This window comes from Ornithorhynchus anatinus, chromosome 1, assembly GCF_004115215.2.
Source record: "Ornithorhynchus anatinus isolate Pmale09 chromosome 1, mOrnAna1.pri.v4, whole genome shotgun sequence".
NCBI classification, from domain to species: Eukaryota; Metazoa; Chordata; class Mammalia; order Monotremata; family Ornithorhynchidae; genus Ornithorhynchus; species Ornithorhynchus anatinus.
In genome coordinates, this window is record NC_041728.1 from 30,077,425 (window position 1) to 30,094,736 (window position 17,312).

Genomic DNA, 17,312 nt, shown 5'->3' on the forward strand with positions numbered 1-17,312 from the left:
GCGCGGCCCTGGGAATCAGAAGGTCGCGGGTTCTGATCCCAGCTCCGCCGCTTGTCCGCAACGCGGCAGGTCCCTTCGCTCCTCCGGGCCTCAGTCACCTCATCCGTGGAATGGGGATCGAGGCCGTGAGCCCCCCGGGGGACGGGGACCGTGTCCGACCCGACCTGCTCGTGGCCTTAGCGCTGAACAAACACCACGAGTGTTTTTATTATCCTGGGAGGGAGGCCCAAAGCCCACCACCCTTTTCACGGGATAGGCGACGGAGACGCGAGGATCCGAAAGTGTCGGCGGCGGGGGGTGTTTCCAGACTGAGGGGTGGAGCCCCCCGAAACCGAGCTGATGGGCGGAAGCCGTCCCAGCCCCGCCGACGAGACCGAGCGGGAGAATGGGGGGCGTCGCGGCCTGCGTGCACGGTGACCCCCGCCTCTGTCGTTTCCCAGTCCCCCCCGAGCCGCCGGACCCCGAGAAGGTGATGCTGGCCCTGTTCTCCGACCCTGACCCTGCCCGGTCGTGGAAGAGGGCCTATTTCTACTGCCTGAGCAACAACAAGCACTTTCTGGAGCAGATCCTGGTAACGCCCAAGTCGGACCGCGTCGCGGAATCTGGGGAAGGGCCACCGCCCGCGGGATTCAGACCCGAGCCGCGGCGCGGTCCGGTGGGAGGAGCGCGGGCTTGGGAGGCGGAGGGATCTGCGTTCCAGTCCCGCCTCTGCCCCTCGCCTGCCGGGCGATGGCGACGGTGGTGTTCGTTAAGCGCCTACTGTGTGCAAAGCACCGTTCTGAGCCCTTGGGGCGGGGGGTGCAAGGTGATCGGGTTGTGCCGCCTGGGGCCCCCGGTCTTCATCCCCATGCGACAGATGAGGGAGCTGAGGCCCAGAGGAGTGAAGTGACTTGCCCAGAGTCACACAGCCGACAGGCGGCAGAGCCGGGATTAGAACCCGTGACCTCTGACTCCCGAGCCCGGGCTGCTTCTTGGGCAAGTCACTTCTCTGGGCCTCAGTTCCCCCGTCTGCAGAAATGGGCCTTCGATACCTGGCCTCCCTCCTACTTAGAAAGCCATCCCCATATGGGACCCGATTATCTTGTAGCGCTTGGGATCCCCTAACCCTCAGTACCCCAGCGCTCGGTACGTCGTAAGCGGTCAACAGATACCGCAGGTATCATCGTTACAAGTAGCGGCGGCGGCCTGGCGGTTAGAGCCCGGGCCTGGGACTTAGGTGGTCGTGGGTTCTCATCCCGGCTCTGCCACTCGGCTGCTCTGTGACCTTGGGCAAGTCGCTTCACTTCCCCGGGCCTCAGTTTCCTCCTCCGTAAAATGGGGATTGAGACTCCGAGCCCTTGGCGGGGCAGGGCCCGTGTCCAACCCGATTAATAACGTTGGTGTTTGTTAAGCGCCTACTGCGTGCTGAGCTCCGTTCTAAGCGCTGGGGTAGATTCAGGGTAATCGGGTTGTCCCCCGTGGGGCTCACGGTTAATCCCCATTTTACAGATGAGGTAACTGAGGCCCAGAGAAGTGAAGTGACTTGCCCCGCGACCCCGGGCGGGTCGCTTCGCTTCCCCGGCCCTCCGTCGGCTCCTCCGGGAAATGGGGACCGAGGCCGCGAGCCCCGTGGGGGTCCGGGCCCCGGTTCGCTTGGATCGACCCCAGCGCTTAATACGGCGCTCGGCGCACGGTAGGGGCTTAACGACGGCCACCGTCGTCGTTAACAGGTGACGGCGCTGGCCCTGCTGAAGGAGGAGGACTTCGGCGGTCTGGGCCGCCTGTTGGCCGGAGAGTTCGGGCCCCTCGGCCGCCTGCTGGTGCTGCTGGCCTGGACCCAGTGCCGGAGCCTGGAGAACGCCAAGGGGCTGCTGCGGGCCCTCCATCGGACGCAGGTAAATCCCGAGCCGGAGGCTAGCGGAGGCCGGGCTCGGTCGGCGTCCCGGCCGCGACCCGTAGACCGACTCCCTCGGTCTCGCCCATCCCGCCGTCGACCCCCGGGCCACGTCCTCCCGCGCTCCCGGAACGCCCTCCCTCCTCACCTCCGACCGTCTGCTTCTCTTCCCCTCTTCTAATCCCTACTTGAAGCTCACCTCCTCCGAGAGGCCTTCCCAGACCGAGCTCCCCCCTTTTTCCCTCTGCTCCCTCTACCCCGCCCCCCCCCCCTCCGCAGCTAACCCCTCTCCTCCCCCCTCTCCCTCTGCTCCTCCCCCTCTCCCGTCCCCCCCCCCCCGGCGCCGTACTCGTCCGCTCGACTGTCTGTATCTTCATCGCCCTATTCGTTTTGTTTGATGAGACGTACGTCGCCCTGATTCTGTCTATCTGCCGTTGTTCTGACGAGACGTTCCTCCCCTCGACTCTATTCATCGCCGTCGTTCTCGTCCGCCCGTCTCCCCCGATTGGACCGTGGGCCCGTCGAAGGGCGGGGACCGGCTCTGTCTGCCGCCGACCCGTCCCTTCCGAGCGCTTGGTACGGTGCTCTGCACATAGTAAGCGCTCAATAAATGCTATGGAGTGAACGAATGACCTCATCGTGGGCGGGGAACGTGTCCTTGATTGCCGCGTTGGGCTCTCCCCAGCGCTCAGTACGGGCTCCGCACCCCCTGAGCGCTCAGTAAACGCGATGGAATATAGCGGCGAATCCCGCTTCGGGCGGGAGGGCGCAGGGGTCGGCCCCACCGAGGCCTGAGTTTTTCATCCGGGCGGGTCTCCGTTTCGAAGGCCTTGGGGCGCGAGTCACTGGGGAATCATTTTATTGGGGGCCCGTTCAGCGCTCGCTCTGTGCCGACCGCTGTTCTGAGCGCCGAGCTGGGTACCGGTTAATCAGATGGGACCCAGCGCCTGGCCCTCGTGGGGCTCACGGTCTCGATCCCCATTTTATAGATGAGGTCAATGGGGCCCAGAGAAATGAGGTCACTTGCCCGGGGTCACGTAGCAGACACGGAGGCGGAATTAGAACCCAGGTCCTTCTGAGTTGAACATAGTAAGCGCTTAACCGATACCAGCGTCGTCATTACAGTGTGACAATGAACACACCCGTTCCCGGCCCACGAGAGCTTACAGAGACCGCCGTTAATATAAATAAATCAGTAAAGAGATGAATTCCAGATACGTACATATATACGTATATTTGTACGTATGCACCTCTGTATTTGTACATATCTGCACACCTCTATCTCGTCTATCTGGCCGCCGACCTCTCGCCCCCATCCTTCCTCTGGCCTGGGACGCCCTCCCTCCTCGTACCAGAAGAATAATTGCTCTCCCCCGCTCCAGAGCCTTATCGAAGACCCATCTCCTCCAGGAAGCCTTCCCCGACTGAGCCCTCTTCGCCTCCTCTCCCGCTCCCTTCTGCGCCGCTCTCGCTTGCTCCTTCATTCATCCTCCCTCCTGTCCCCGCGGCGCACATGGATGCGTCTGTACGTATCTGTAGTTCGTCTCTTCGCTGATCTATTCACGTCGACGTCGGTCTCCGTGAGCTCCTGCGGGCCGGGAACGGGTGTGCTTATTGTCCCGTTGTAATAACGATGTCGGTATCGGTTAAGCGCGTACTAGGCGCGGGGCGCCGTTCTGAGCGCTGAGGGAGATACGGGGTCATGAGGTCGTCCCACGTGAGGCTCGCGGTTAATCCCCGTTTTACAGACGAGGGAACTGAGGGCCAGAGAAGCGAAGTGACTCGCCCACGGTCGCACGGCTGACGAGTGGCAGAGCCGGGATTCGAACCCATGACCGGCGACTCTCCCAAGCCCTTAGAACAGTGATTTGCACCTAGTTAGCGCTTAATAGATACGACTGAACGAACGGATGGCGGGACGGGCGGTTGGGTGGACGGATGAAGGGCCCCGCGGTGATAGCGAAGCGTGGCGGGTCCCAAACTGCGTCGTCCTCCTCCTCCCACCCGAATCCAGGACTCACACTGCGACTCGCTGCTCAGAGATGCCTGCGACGCCCTAGGGACCCACGTGGAAGTCTTAGAGTGGAGTCTTCGGCAGAACAGGTGAGACCCACCGTTCCCGTCCGGGCGTGGACTGCCCGGCTGAGTCTCTCGCGCCACACCCGCTACCGTTAATGATTTAGAAAAGCAAGCGACGCGTAGCGGGAAGAGCGCGGGCCCGGGAGTCGGAAGGTCACGGGTTCTCATGCCGGCTCAGTTTCTGACGCTCTCCGTGCGGCGCTTAGAACGGTGATGGGCACGTAGTGAGCGCTTCACGGATACTATAGTTATTATTATTATTATCATCTGTGGTGTGTGTTAAGCGTTTCCTAAGTGTCAGGCCCTAAACTGAGCGTCGAATCAGATACAAGCTCGTCAGGTCAGACGCGGTCCCTGTCCCACGTGGAGATCCCAGTATTAATTCCCATTTTGTAGATGAGGTACCTGAGGCCCAGAGAAGTGAAGCGATGTGCCCAGGCTCACACAGCGGGCGACAGCATCGTGGATGGAGCCCGGGCCTGGGAGGCAGCGGGTCATGGATTCTGATCCCGGCTGCGCCACTCTGTGACCCTGGGCAAGTCACTTCACTTCTCTGGGCCACGGTCACCTCGTCTGTAAAATGGGGATTCAGACCGCGAGCCCAGTGTGGGACAGGGACTGGGTCCAGACTGTGAGCCCGCTGTCGGCGGGAATGTGTCTCTTTACTGTTATAAGTATACTCTCCCAAGCGCTTAGTACAGTGCTTTGCACACAATAAGTACGCGGTACGATCGAATGAACCGACAGACCTGATATGCTTGTAATAATAATAATAATAATAATAATAATGGTATCTGTTGAGGGCTTAGTATATACCAAGCACTGTTTATACCATATACCGAGTATATGCCAAGCGCTGGGGGAGATCCAAGATGATCAGGTCGTCCCGCGTGGAGTTCGCAGCCTTCATCCCCATTTTCCAGATGAGGTAACGGAGGCACAGAGAAGCGACTTGCCCCAGGTCACGCAGCTGATAGGTGGCGGAGGCCGGGGTTAGAACCCATGACCTCTGACTCCCAAGCCCGTGCTCTTTCCACTGAGCCACGCTGCTTGTGTCCGCTCCAGCACTTAGAACGGTACTCGGCACGTAGTAAGCGCTGAACAAATACCACGGTTACGATCGTGATCATTATTAAGCGGCGGAGGCGGGATTAGAAGCCGGGTCCTTCCCACTCCCAGGCCCGCGCTCTATCCGCCAGGCCCCGCTGCCTCTCGGCGGGGGGACTATCGCGTGTCTAGAACCCTGGGGGGGGGGGGGGGGTCAGCTGTGTGACCGTGGGCAAGTCACTTCACTTCTCTGTGCCTCCGTGACCTCATCTGTACTGTGAGCCTCACGTGGGACGGCCCGATGACCCCGTATCCCCCCCGGCGCTTAGAACGGTGCCCCGCACAGAGTAAGCGCTTAACGGATACCAACGTTATCGTTATCATCATCCCGCCTCACCGTCCCCTGGGCCGACGTCCCCCGTTCCCTCCCGGCAGTGCCATCCCAGAGGAGGATCTCCTGCGTCACCTACACGGCGGGGGCGACCACTCGGTGCTCTACTCTCTCCATCACCTCACGCACCTGCCGGCTCTCAAGGAGGAGGAAGTCGCGGAGCTGCTGCGAAAGATGCCCGCCGCGGGCCCGGCCCCCGATCACGGTAAGGCGCCGGCCCCGGGGGTGCCCGACGTGGGATCCGTCGCGGAGCCCCCCGAGGGTCGGAGCGAGGGAGGGCGCTGTCGTCCTCGCCCCGTATCTGAGCCGGCTGGAACTCAGAACGGGGACCTCGGGGACCGTAGCTGCCGTTTAAACGGTCGGTCGGTGGCATCTGTTGAGCTCTCGCTGTGCGTAGAGCACTGTACTGAGCGCTTGGGAGAGGACAGTGTACCGATACAGCAACAGACACATTCCCTGCCCGCAGCAAGCTTCCAGTCTAGAGGGGGAGACGGACGATAGGGATAAATAAGTGACCGACGTGGACGTCAGCGGGGCCGGGAGGGGGGATGAATAAGGGGAGCGGGTCAAGGCGACGCAGGGTGGGAGAAGAGGAAAGGAGGGCGTAGTCAGGGAAGGCTTCTTGGAGGAGATGGGCCCTCAATAAGGCTTTGAAGGGGAAGAGTAATCGTCTGTCAGGAACGGGCGGGGGAGAGCGGTCCCGGCCAGAGGCGGGATGCGGACGAGGGGTCGACGGCGAGCTGGATGAGGTGGAGGTCCGGCGAGAAGGTTGGCATTAGAGGAGCGGAGCGCGGTGGAGTTACGAGCGGGCAAGGTGAGGGACCGCTTTAAAGCCGACGGTGAGGACTCTCTGTTGGCTGCGGAGAACGGACGTCGCTCTCTGGGGAGCGGGTTAAAAAGCAGTCAGCGGGGAAAGAGGAGATACGGGCGGTGATATGCCGTAGAGGGGTAGAGCGCTAAAAATAAGCGAACCCCGAGTCTGTCCTCAGCAGCTTCGAGCTGGCGAGCGAAGTCGTCCCGGAAGAAGGGGCCCCGGAAAGGGGATTTTAAGACGAGAAGTCACCGGCGGGGCCGGAAGATGTTACGGAGGGGGTTTGGAAAGCGCACGGGGACGTGGGCGAGATAGCAGAGCGGAGAGGGGTCAGGAAGATGACCTCGACTTGAGATCGGGGGGTGACCGGAAAAGCCGGGGGAAGTGAAATTAGGGTTAAAATGGTGACGGGCCTGGATCTGTATTTAGGACTTATTTAGGACCGTATTGAAGCGCTCGCTACAGTGCTTTGCACCCAGGCGCTCGAGAAATGCGACTGGGTGAACGAATAGGACTCTACAGTCGTCTTCACTTTGGAGACACCTGCAGCCCAGCGGGGTGGGGAGGGAGGGAGAAGGTGCGGGTGTTTTCAGTATTTTTTTTTTTGGTCCGTCTTTCCTCGATTCAGCTACTGCCTCAGTTTCCAGCCTTCGGGGTGACTGTCAGAACCTGACGCTCTTCCAGGGATTCTGCGCCATGAAATACGCCATCTACGCCCTCTGCGTGAACTTCCACCGGCATTCCCGATGCCGAGACTGCCCGGGCGGCGTCTCGGACGGCCTCTCCTCGGCCGGGGAGTTGAGCCGGGACTCTCCCGGTTCCTCGGGTAAAGTCATCCGGATCCAGATGGAGGGTGGGCTCGGGCGAACTCTTCCACGGGGACGGGCGGACGCGTGATTCATCCACTGGTCTGGCGGAAGGAGCCCGGGCGTGGGAGTCGGAGGATGCGGCTTCTCATCCCGGCTCTGCCGTCTACGCGCCGCGTGACCCCGGGCGAGTCACTCTGCTTCTCGGGCCCTCAGTCTCCTCAGCTGTAAAATGGAGATTCCGTTCCGTATTGCTGTCGTCGTTGTAGTGAGTGATGATTTTGTGTCCATCACTGGGCTCGGTGTCGGAGTAGATGCCAGGTCAGTAGGACCCTGTCCTACATGGGGCGTCCACGCTGAGTAGAAGGGAGGGTCTAGGTAGTAGACTCCTAGACTGTAAGCTCGTTGTGGGCGGGGAGTGTGTCCGTCATATGGTTACACTGTGCTCTCCCAGGCGTTCTGCACACAGTAAACGCTCACTATTTACAGAGTGGGAGCCTGAACGGGGACCGGGTCCAACCCGATAATCCCGTATCTCGCCCAACGCTTAGTACGGCGCTTGACCCAACATAAGCGCTCAGCAGAAGCGGAAAAGGCACGGGCCGGGGAGTCGGAGCACCTGGATTCTAACCCCAGCTCGGCCAGCTGTGTGACCTCGGGGCCGTCGCTTCTTGTGGCCTCAGTTGCCTCATCTGTCAGATGGGGATGAAATTCCTGTTCTCCCTCCTGCCTAAGCTGTGAGCCTTGTGCTTTCCCAAGCCCTTAGTACGGTGCTTTGCACGCAGCGAGCGCTCAGTAAATACCGTTGAATACATGAATGAACGGGAGACGGGGACCGTGTCCAATCTGCTTAACTTGTATCTTCCACAGCTCTTGGAAGAATGTTAAGCACTTATAATGTTAGTAATTACTAATAATGCCATTATTATTATCAAATACCTTCCTATTCTTATCGTCCTTAAACATCGGTCCCCGTCTATTTGGCCGAGGTTAATTTGGCCGAGGGATGAGCCGGTGAGCCGAAATCTCAGCAGAATCCCCTGACTTTTGACCACCGCTTTAATTCCTTCCCCTGAGGAAGCGTTCCTCGGATGGAGGATTCCTCGAGAGCCAGGCGGGTGAGCTTGCGGATCGGAAAACTCTGATTTTTTTTTTTTTTTTGGTCAATGGCATCGGTTGTGCATTTACTGCGCACCACACGCTGCACTTCGTGCCGGAGTAGATGCAAGACAACCAGGTTGGACTCTCGACTGTAGTAAGCTCCTCGTGGTCGGGGAACGGGCCCGTTACGCGGTACTCTCCCAGGCAAGCGGCCGGCACCGCGTTCCGCACCCAACCAGCGCTCGGCAAATACGGTCCCGTCTCTCACGGGTCTCGGTCTTAATCCCCGACCCGCCGCCGAGGTAGCCGGGGCCCGGAGAAGCGAAGTGCCTCGCCCGGAGTCGCGCAGCAGACGAGCGGAGGGGCCGGGATTGGAACCCGGGTCCCCCGGCTGGAGTTTTTTTTCCGTCCGTTGTCCCCCGGGCTCCCTCGCGGCCCTCTCTCAAAGCGCCCCTCTCCTTCCCCCGCCGCAGGTGCTTCCCAACTCTTCTCCCTCTACCTGTCTCGATGCCGACGGTACCTCTGCAGGCTTCCTGTCCCCCTGCGCCTGGAAGTGCTGGAGAATATCTTCTCGCTGCTCCTCGTCTCCCCGAGCGACCTTCACCCCGAGGCCCCCGGGCCCGAAGACCACGCCGAGGACGCCGACCTCGAGGGAAGGGGGCAGCCGGGGTGGTCCCCCTCAGAAAGCCCCCAGCCCCCGGCCCCGCCTGAGAGGAAGGGCAAGCGGCCTTCCCCCGTCGGGGCCCGGGGCCTTCCTCGGGCCCCGGCCGGCCGGCCGCCGGGAGGCGCGCCTCCGGACCGGAGCTTCCTCGACCTGAAGCACTTCGCCAGAGGGAGCGGAGGGTTTCTGGCGGACGAGGCGGCCGTGGAGGCGTTCCTCGAGCTCCTCCTGGAGCAGCTAGAGGAGATCGGGGACCGGAGACGCCCGGAGGGGCCGGAGCCGGCCGAGGCCCGGGGGTCGTCGGACGGCGGGGGGGACCCGGAGGGCCGCCTGCAGCGGTTCTCCAAGGTCCTCTCCGAGGCCCAGTGGAGGTACAAGGTGGCGACCGGCATTCGGAGCACAGGTAGGTGGGAGAGGACAAACGTCGGCCCGGCGCCCCGGAGCACGGGGCGGGACGTGGGCGAGAGGTCGGCGGTGAGATCGAGGTACAGCCGGAGACGGTTAGAGGAGTGAAGTGGGCGGGCTGGGTCGTCGTAGGAGAGAAGCGAGGTGAGGTAGGAGGGAGCAAGGCGGTCGCGTGATGTAAAGCCAGCAGCAAGGAGTCTCTGTTCGGGGCGGAGGACGGTCGTGGCTTTCTAGGGAATGATTAGAAAACAGCGGGTGGAGAAAGAGGAGGAACGGAGGGTGATATGCCGCAGAGGGATAGAGTGCTAAGCGGACCCCGAGTTCGCTCGGATCCGCTCTGAGCGGAGCAGGGCTTTCTTGGAAGAAGGGGCACCGGAAAGGGGATTTTTTAAGCCGAGAAGACGTCGGAGAGGGCCGGAGACCTTACGGAGGTGGTCTGGAAGCGCGCAGAGACGTGGGCGAGAGTACAGAGCGGGGAGGGATCAGGAAGATAACCTCGACGAGAGATCGGGGGGCGCCCGGAGAAGTCAGAGGGGGAGCTCGCGCTGTCCAGGGATTTGAAGGAAGGGATAATTAGCTGTCCGTACAGCGGATTCTCGCTTGCCGTGCAGAGGACCTGTATTAAATCGAAACGGTGACCTGGGACCCCGTTTCATCAAACTCCCTCCCAGCGGGAAGCGGCAGCTGGGAAAGGATGGAACCTAGGCTCGTTCTCCCTCTCTCTTCACGGTACCCGGTAGCGCTCTCTGAGCGCCGGGGCGGGCACGAGCCGATCGGGTCGGACACGGTCCGTGTCCCCCGTGGGGCTCGCGGTCTTGATCCCCGCTTTCCAGGGGATGTAAACCGAGGCCCGTAGAGGTGAAGCGACTTGCCCGAGGTCACACGGGAGACAAGTGGCGGAGCTGGGATTAGGTCCCAGGTCCTTCTGACCCTCAGGCCCGGGCTCTACCCACTAGACCACGCTGCTTCCTGGGAGTTAGTGCAGAGACTTCCACCTTTCTTCCCGGACTGAGCCCCCCCCTTTTCCTCTGCTCCTCCTCCCGTCCCCATCGCCCCGACTCCCTCCCTCTGCTCTTCCCCCCTCCCCGCCCCACAGCACCTGTGTATGTATGTACGTATTTAGCATTCTATTGATTTTATTAATGAGGTCTATATATATATATATATATATATATATATATATATAAAATCCTGTTTATATTGCCGTTACTGATGCCTGTTTGGTTGTTTCGCTGCCTGTCTCCCCGCTTCTAGACCGTGAGCCCGTTGTTGGGCGGGGATTGTCTCTATCTGTTGCTGAATCGCACTTTCCAAGCGCCTAGTACGGCGCGCCGCGCAGAGTGAGCGCTCAATAAATACGATTAAATGAGCCAGTGATGAAAACGGCCCAGGCTCCGGCGAGAGAGAGTGGCGGTGGGTCGTCTGTACCGCATCTCAGGTGCCTTCTCGACACTGACGGTGTTTACTGGGTGCCGGCTGAGAGCGGATAATCGTCCGAGACCCGAGGGGATGTTCAGAGATAAGCGACGATGTGATGCGTGGCCCAGCGTGGCGTAGCGGGTAGAGCCCGGGCCCGGGGAGTCGGGAGATCACGGGTTCGAGTGTCGGCTCCGCCACCCGTCTGCTCTGTGGTCACGGACGAGTCACCTTACTTCCCTGCGCCTCAGCGATCTCACCCGTCGAATGAGGATTAAGACCGTGAGCCCCGAGCGGGGCAGGAGCGGTAGCCACCCCGGCGCTTAGGACGGTGCCTGGCACGGTAGTGAGCGCTTAACGGCCACCACGATCATTATTACCGCTATTAGGGGAGCTTGCTGTTTCCCCCCGGGGCCACCCCGGGCCCCAAGGATTCTCAGCCGCGGTGGGACAGGCGCCGCTCGGCGGGACGTTCGCATGACCCGGTCTTTGTCGTCGTGATTTCTTTAACGGTATTTGTTAAGCGCTTATTCCGCGCCGGGCATCCTGCTAAGCCCTGGGGTAGACGCGAGCTTCTAAGGTTGGGCACGGTCCCTGCCCCACGTGGGGCTCACACTCCTAATCGCCGTTTTACGGAGGAGGCAAACTAAGGCCCAGAGAAGTGAAGCGACTCGCCCGAGGTCACACAGCGGGCAAAGAGGCCGGGTCGCTCCTAGAACCCGGGCCCTTCTGGCTCCCAGGCCCGTGCTCCACCCACTAGGCCACGCTGCTTCTCTCTGTTCAGAAGGAGGGTTGCAGGAGGGCGATTTCCAACGCGGTTTTTCTCCCGATACTCTCAGACGGCCGGGACAGGACAGCAGACCCGTCGCTGGAAAATACAAGCGGCGAGCCGAGCACGAGCACTTCTGGTAGGCTGCTTCACCCAGGTCCCGCCCTCGTCCCCCCGCGAGGAACCGTCAGCCCGAAGACTGACGACCGTCACGGCGCTTATTGAGCGCCCGCTATGCGCCAGGCACTGTCCGGAGCGCTGGGGTGGATACGGGTTAATCGGGTTGACCGCAGTCCCCGTCCCACGTGGGGCTCGCGCTCTTAATCCCCGTTTTACAGACGAAAAGTGAAGTGGCTTGCCCAAGGTCACACAACCGAGAAGTGGTGGAGCCGGGATCAGAACCCAGGTCCTCCTGTCTCCCAGGCCCACGCTCTGTCCGTTAAGCCACACTGCCATCATCCTCCCGGGGCCTAAAGTCAATCAAAATCGGTATTTATTGAGCGCTTGCTTTGTGTAGAGCACCGTACTAAGCGTTTGGGAAAGGGCAGTGCAGCAGAATTGGTGGACACGTTCCCTTCCCCGAAGGAGCTTACCGTCTAGAGGGGGAGACAGCGGCAAAAAAAAAAATTGGGGGGTCTATACAGAAGTCACAATGATAATGATAGTATTCGTTAAGCGCTTACTATGTGCCAAGCACTGTTCTAAGCGCCGGGGGAGAGAGAAGGTAGTCAGGTCGTCCCACGTGGGGCTCACAGTTTTAATCCCCGTTTTCCAGATGAGGTCACTGAGGCCCAGAGGAGCGAAGCGACTCGCCCGAAGTCCCACGGCCGACGAGTGGCGGGGGCGGGATTAGAACCCACGTCCTCTGGCTCCCGAGCCCGGGCTCCTGCCGCCGAGCCACGCTGCTTCTCATAAGGGCCACTGTTGCAGACCTGTGGTAGGGAGGGGGCAGGTTGGGAATTTCAAGAAGAAAAGGGGAAAGTGGTGCCTCCTCTGTGAGCCCGTCGTCGGGCAGGGACGGTCCCTGTCTGTTGCCGGATTGTCCGTTGCAAGCGGTTAGTACGGTGCTCTGCGCGTAGCGGGCGCTCAGTAAATACGGTCGAATGACTGAACGTGGCTTCCCGCTCCGTTTCTCATCGGGGCGCGAGGAGACAAGACGGCCGAGCGGCCCCTCCCGATCGCGTACTGCCCGGAGGTAGAGCGAGGGCCGGTGCCCTCCCTGGCGTCCGTGAAGGACCGGGGAGGCGTCGAAAGGAGCGTTGCGCGCCAAACTCCGAATGGCTCCCGCGTTGACTGCCCCCGCCCGTGCCCCCGCAGAAGGAAGCGTGAGCGCCTCGGCCGGGGGCGGCGCGGCGGAGGGCCGGACTCGGTCCCGGCCGCGGGACCCCCTCGTCCCCGTGATGCTGTCTCCGCCCGAGTCGCTGCTCGCCTCCTGCGTCCTCCGTGGGAACTTCCTGGAAGCCCACCAGGTGAGCGGGACCACCCCGGGCAGGGGGGCTGGGCCGAGCGCCGCCGCGTACCTCGGGGCGGATTTGAGCCGGGCACCCGCTCCGCTTCGGGGCGCCCCGGCCCGGAATCCGGAGGCCTGCGGCGATCCCCTGGGGGCCCGGGGCCGGGAGTGGTTCCGAGCTGATGAGAGGTCGCCGGCGTCACCCCGGGCACGGCTTTCTCCCCTTAGACCGTCGCTTTCCTGGGGGCGGGGAGTGTGTCTGTTCTATCTTTGGGCTGTACTCTTCCAAGCGCGCTTAGCGGAGCGCCCTGCACCCGGTAAGCGCTCAGTAAATGCCGCTGATCGATCGATTTGGGATCTTGGGGCCGTGATCCGTCCGTCCGTCCGTCCGTCGGTGATATTTCTCGAGCGTCGGTTGTGGGTCGAGCGCTACTCTGGGCGGTCGAGGGAGAACGGTAGAGTCGGAGGACACTCTCGCGGCCACGGGGAGCTCCCAGCCTAGAGGGCCGGCCCTGAAAATCAGGAAACAGATGCAGCGCTCAATAAATACCGTCGTTCGATCGATTTGGGATCTTGGGGCCGTGAACGATCGATCCGTCCGTCTGTCCGTCGGTGATATTTCTCGAGCGTCGGTTGTGGGTCGAGCGCTATTCCGGGCGGTCGAGAGAGGGGACGGTAGAGTCGGAGGACGCTCTCGCGGCCCCGGGGAGCTCCCAGCCCAGAGGGCCAGCCCTGAAAATCGGGAAACCGAGATGCCGACTCGGTCCCCCGCCTACCAAATTCCACCCCTCGCCGTCTCCGTTCCCTCAGCAGTGTCCTTCCCCCCAGCCTCCAAATTATTCTTTTCCTAGATTGGGACTCCCGTGTGGGGCCGGGGAGGGGATACCAGGTGTGATCTAGACTGTAAACTCATCGCGGGCGGCGAGTGTGTCTGCCTACTGTTGTATCGGACTCTCCCGGGCGCTTAGTACGGTGCTCTGCACGCAGTAAGCTCTCAGTAAGTTCGATCGCGTGAATGATAGACGGTAAACTCGTCCTCCAGACTGTAAGTTCACTGTGGGCAGGGAATGGGTCTGTTGAGCGTGACACCGTACTCTCCCGAGTACTCGGTACGGCGCCCCGCACACGGCGAGCGCTCAATAGATACGATCGCATGAATGACCCGGTAGTCTCGGCTCTTCCCCGGAGCCGGACACCTAGAAGATAGCGAATGAAGACCGTCGTTTTAAGTAGTATCGCCCTTCCCAGATTTCCCCGGACCTCTTCCCTGGGCCTCGCCGCGACGTCTCGGCGTTCGGGGGCCGGGTCGGGGCGCGCGGCGGCGTTGCCGTGAGTCCCCGGCCCGTATCGTTATCACTGATGCCGTCGCCATGTTCCCCCGCCCTCCTCTCCCCTGCCCAAATTCCAGGTGGTCTTCACGTTCGGCCTGAAGTCGTCACCCGGCGCCGGCGAGCTGACGTTCATGGAGCGCTATCAGGAAGCGATCCGGGAGCTGGCCCGGGTGGAACAGAACATCGAAAGCCAGGCCTCAGACGGGGGCGGCCCCAGCAGCGCCCACCGGAAGGCCGGCGGCGGCCGCTCCACCCTGCAGGCCATTGGCAGCGCGGCCGCCGCGGGTGAGGCCCTCTCCGCTCGAGAGGGGGGCGGCGGAGGCGGGGAGGACCCTCCCGGTGCCCGCGGTGACAGTCGCCCGGGCAGGGGGAGGCCTGGGAAATCCCCAGAGGGTTCTCCGGCGTAACCTCGTCTCCCCTCCCGGGTGCTTCCCGAATTTAGAAATGAGCCTCTCGTTCCTCCCCCTCTCCCGTCCCACCCCCTCGGCGCCGTACTCGTCCGCTCGACTGTCTGTATCTTCATCGCCCTGTTCATTTTGTTTGATGAGACGTACGTCGCCCTGATTCTGTTTATCCGCCGTTGTCTCTACGAGATGTTCTTCCCCTCGACTCTGTTAACGGCCGTCGTTCTCGTCCGCCCGTCTCCCCCGATTAGGCTTTGAGCCCGTCACCGGGCGGGGGTTGTCTCTGTCTGTCGCCGATCTGTCCGTTCCAAGCGCTTAGTGCAGTGCTCCGCGCGTAGTAAGCGCTCAGTAAATACCGTTGAATGAACGAATGAATCGGGCCCTGGCAGTTTCCCAGGGGCAGCTTAACCCGGGCGGTCGGGGCATTTTGGCGACACTTTTCTCCGAGCGTCGGCGCGTGTGTCAGAACGCCTCCCCGGTGGGTTTCGCGGAACTAGAGCTACCTATCTCCCGGTCCCGTCGGAGGGGCGCAGCGCTTGGGGCCGGAGTCAGATGCGTGCCGGAGCCTTGTCCCCACTCGAAAGCTCATCTGGAGACTGCGAGCCCGTTGGGGGCGGGGGATTGACTGTTTATTGTACGTCGTACTCTCCCGAGCGCTCAGTACAGTGCTCTGCACTCAGCGAGCGCTCAGTAAATACCATTGAATAACCAAAGGAAGGAAGGACCCGGAATCCGGCCCCCTCCCCCCAACCCTTTAGTTTGTTTTAGGCTCCAGTTGTCAGTTGCGGCGTGAAACTGTGTGGACGAGCTCTATTCCCTGGTCTGGACTGAAGACCGTCAGGCCCCTAAGGGCTGGGAACGTGGCTCCCAACTCCGTCGTCTTGGACTCTCCCAAGTGCTCAGTCCAGTGCTCTGCGCCCTGAAAGCGCTCAATAAATACCGTTGACAGATCGGTTCGGTTGTATGGTTCAGCACTGTATCGTCCCTGGGTTGGAACATTAATAATAATGTTGGTATCCGTTAAGCGCTTACTCTGTGCCGATCACTGTTCTGAGCGCTGGGGTAGACACAGGGGAATCAGGTCGTCCCACGTGGGGCTCCCAGTCTTCATCCCCATTTGACAGACGAGGGGACTGAGGCCCAGGGAAGTGAAGTGACTCGCCCACAGTCACCCAGCTGACAAGTGGCAGAGCCGGGATTCGAACTCCTGACCTCCGACTCCGAAGCCCGTGCCCTTTCCACTGAGCCGCGCCGCTCCTCTGCATTCCTACCCTCTCAGATACCCGAGGCCTCCTCTCTCTTTCCCCCCACCACGTTCCTTGTTAAGCGCTCAGCGCGTGCCAGACGCCGTTCTACGCGCCGGGGTAGATGCGAAGACAATCAGGTTGGACCCAGTCCCCGGCCCCCATGGGGCCCGCGGTCTAAATCGGATGGAGGAGGATTTAATCCCCATTTTACAGATGAGGTCGCCGAGGCCCAGAGAGGCCGAGTGATCCGCCCGAGATCGCCCAGCCGACGGGATCGGAATCCAGGTCCTCCGACTCCCGGGCCCGTGCTCTTTTCACGAGGCCAGGCCGCCAGTCGCTACACTTCTCCGGCCCCGGTTGCCTCCTCTGTCAAGTGGGGATCGAGACTGCGAGCCCCCTGTGGGACGGGGGACCGGGTCCAACCCGATTTGCTCGTATCCACCCCAGCGCTCGGTGCGGTGCCCGGCACATAGCGAGAGCTTAACCAGTACCAAAGTTGTTATTATCCCGCCGGTTTCTTTCACTTGCTTCCCGGAAGGGTCTGGCAGCTCATCGGTCCACACCGTTCGGTGTTTCCCTTCGGCTTCCTCCGCCTCCCCTTGAGGGTGCGGGTGGGAGACGCCGAGAGGCGTCGAGTCGGCCAGCGCGGCCGGTCTTCGAATCCCCCGCTCTCTCACCCCCCCCCCCCCCCCCGCCGTCGGATTTCCAGGCATGGTGTTCTACTCCATCTCCGACGTGACCGACAAGCTGCTCGACGCCCCCGGGGACCCCATCCCCACCCTCCAGGAGGACTTCTGGATCAGCCGCAGCCAGCCGGAGCCCGGGACGCCCCTGAGGGACGTCCTGGAGGAGCTGAGTCCCCCGGCCATGGCCGCGTTCGACCTGGCCTGCACCCGGTGTCGGCTGTGGAAAACCTGCAAGCAGCTCCTGGAGACGGCGGAGCGACGCCTGCGTCGGAGCTTGGAGAGCCGAGGTGCGTGGGACTTCGAAAGGACGGGAGGTCCCCTTCCCCACCCAACTCCCCCACCCATCTGGGGGGCGGCATTGGGCGGGGGGGCTCGGGGGGGGGACCGACCCACTGCCGGAGTTGCGGAGAGGAGTTGCCCCTCGATCGTTCTTCCACAGTCCAGGCTGCCACGATGATAGTGATCGTACTTGTGGCATTTAAGCGCTTACTACGGGCCAGGCACCCGGCGCTTAATATAGTGCCTGGCCCATAGTAAGCACTTAAATACCATCATTATTATTATTATTATTCTTACTGAGCGCCGGAGCGCATTCGGGCAGATCGAGTGGGACCCCGGTCCCCGTCCCACGGGGGGGCTCTCAGTCTCCCGTTGGACAGATGAGGTCACTGAGGTCCAGAAAAGGGAAGCGACTCGCCCGAGGTCACACAGCGGACAGGTCGCGGAGCCGGGAATAGAACCCGTGACTTTGGCGCAGTGATGTTAGGTGTCGATTCCCTTCATCGAGCACTTCAGCCCCGTGTCAGGCCGCCCCCAGACAAAAGTTCGTTATGGG

The 17,312-nt window shown here is 61.7% G+C and overlaps 1 protein-coding gene across 2 annotated transcripts in view; it reads left to right on the forward strand.

Moving 5' to 3' along the window:
- ZFYVE26 (zinc finger FYVE-type containing 26) overlaps positions 1-17,312 on the forward strand; it is an 86,546-nt gene that overhangs the window by 12,229 nt on the left and 57,005 nt on the right. For both annotated transcript variants that reach the window (XM_029076328.1, XM_029076331.1), the window contains exons 6-15: positions 441-571; positions 1,710-1,874; positions 3,888-3,976; positions 5,435-5,595; positions 6,830-7,027; positions 8,582-9,172; positions 11,430-11,498; positions 12,677-12,828; positions 14,218-14,425; positions 16,501-16,764. In XM_029076328.1, coding sequence (XP_028932161.1) covers positions 441-571; positions 1,710-1,874; positions 3,888-3,976; positions 5,435-5,595; positions 6,830-7,027; positions 8,582-9,172; positions 11,430-11,498; positions 12,677-12,828; positions 14,218-14,425; positions 16,501-16,764 — 2,028 coding nt within the window. The remainder of the gene's footprint in view (positions 1-440; positions 572-1,709; positions 1,875-3,887; positions 3,977-5,434; positions 5,596-6,829; positions 7,028-8,581; positions 9,173-11,429; positions 11,499-12,676; positions 12,829-14,217; positions 14,426-16,500; positions 16,765-17,312) is intronic.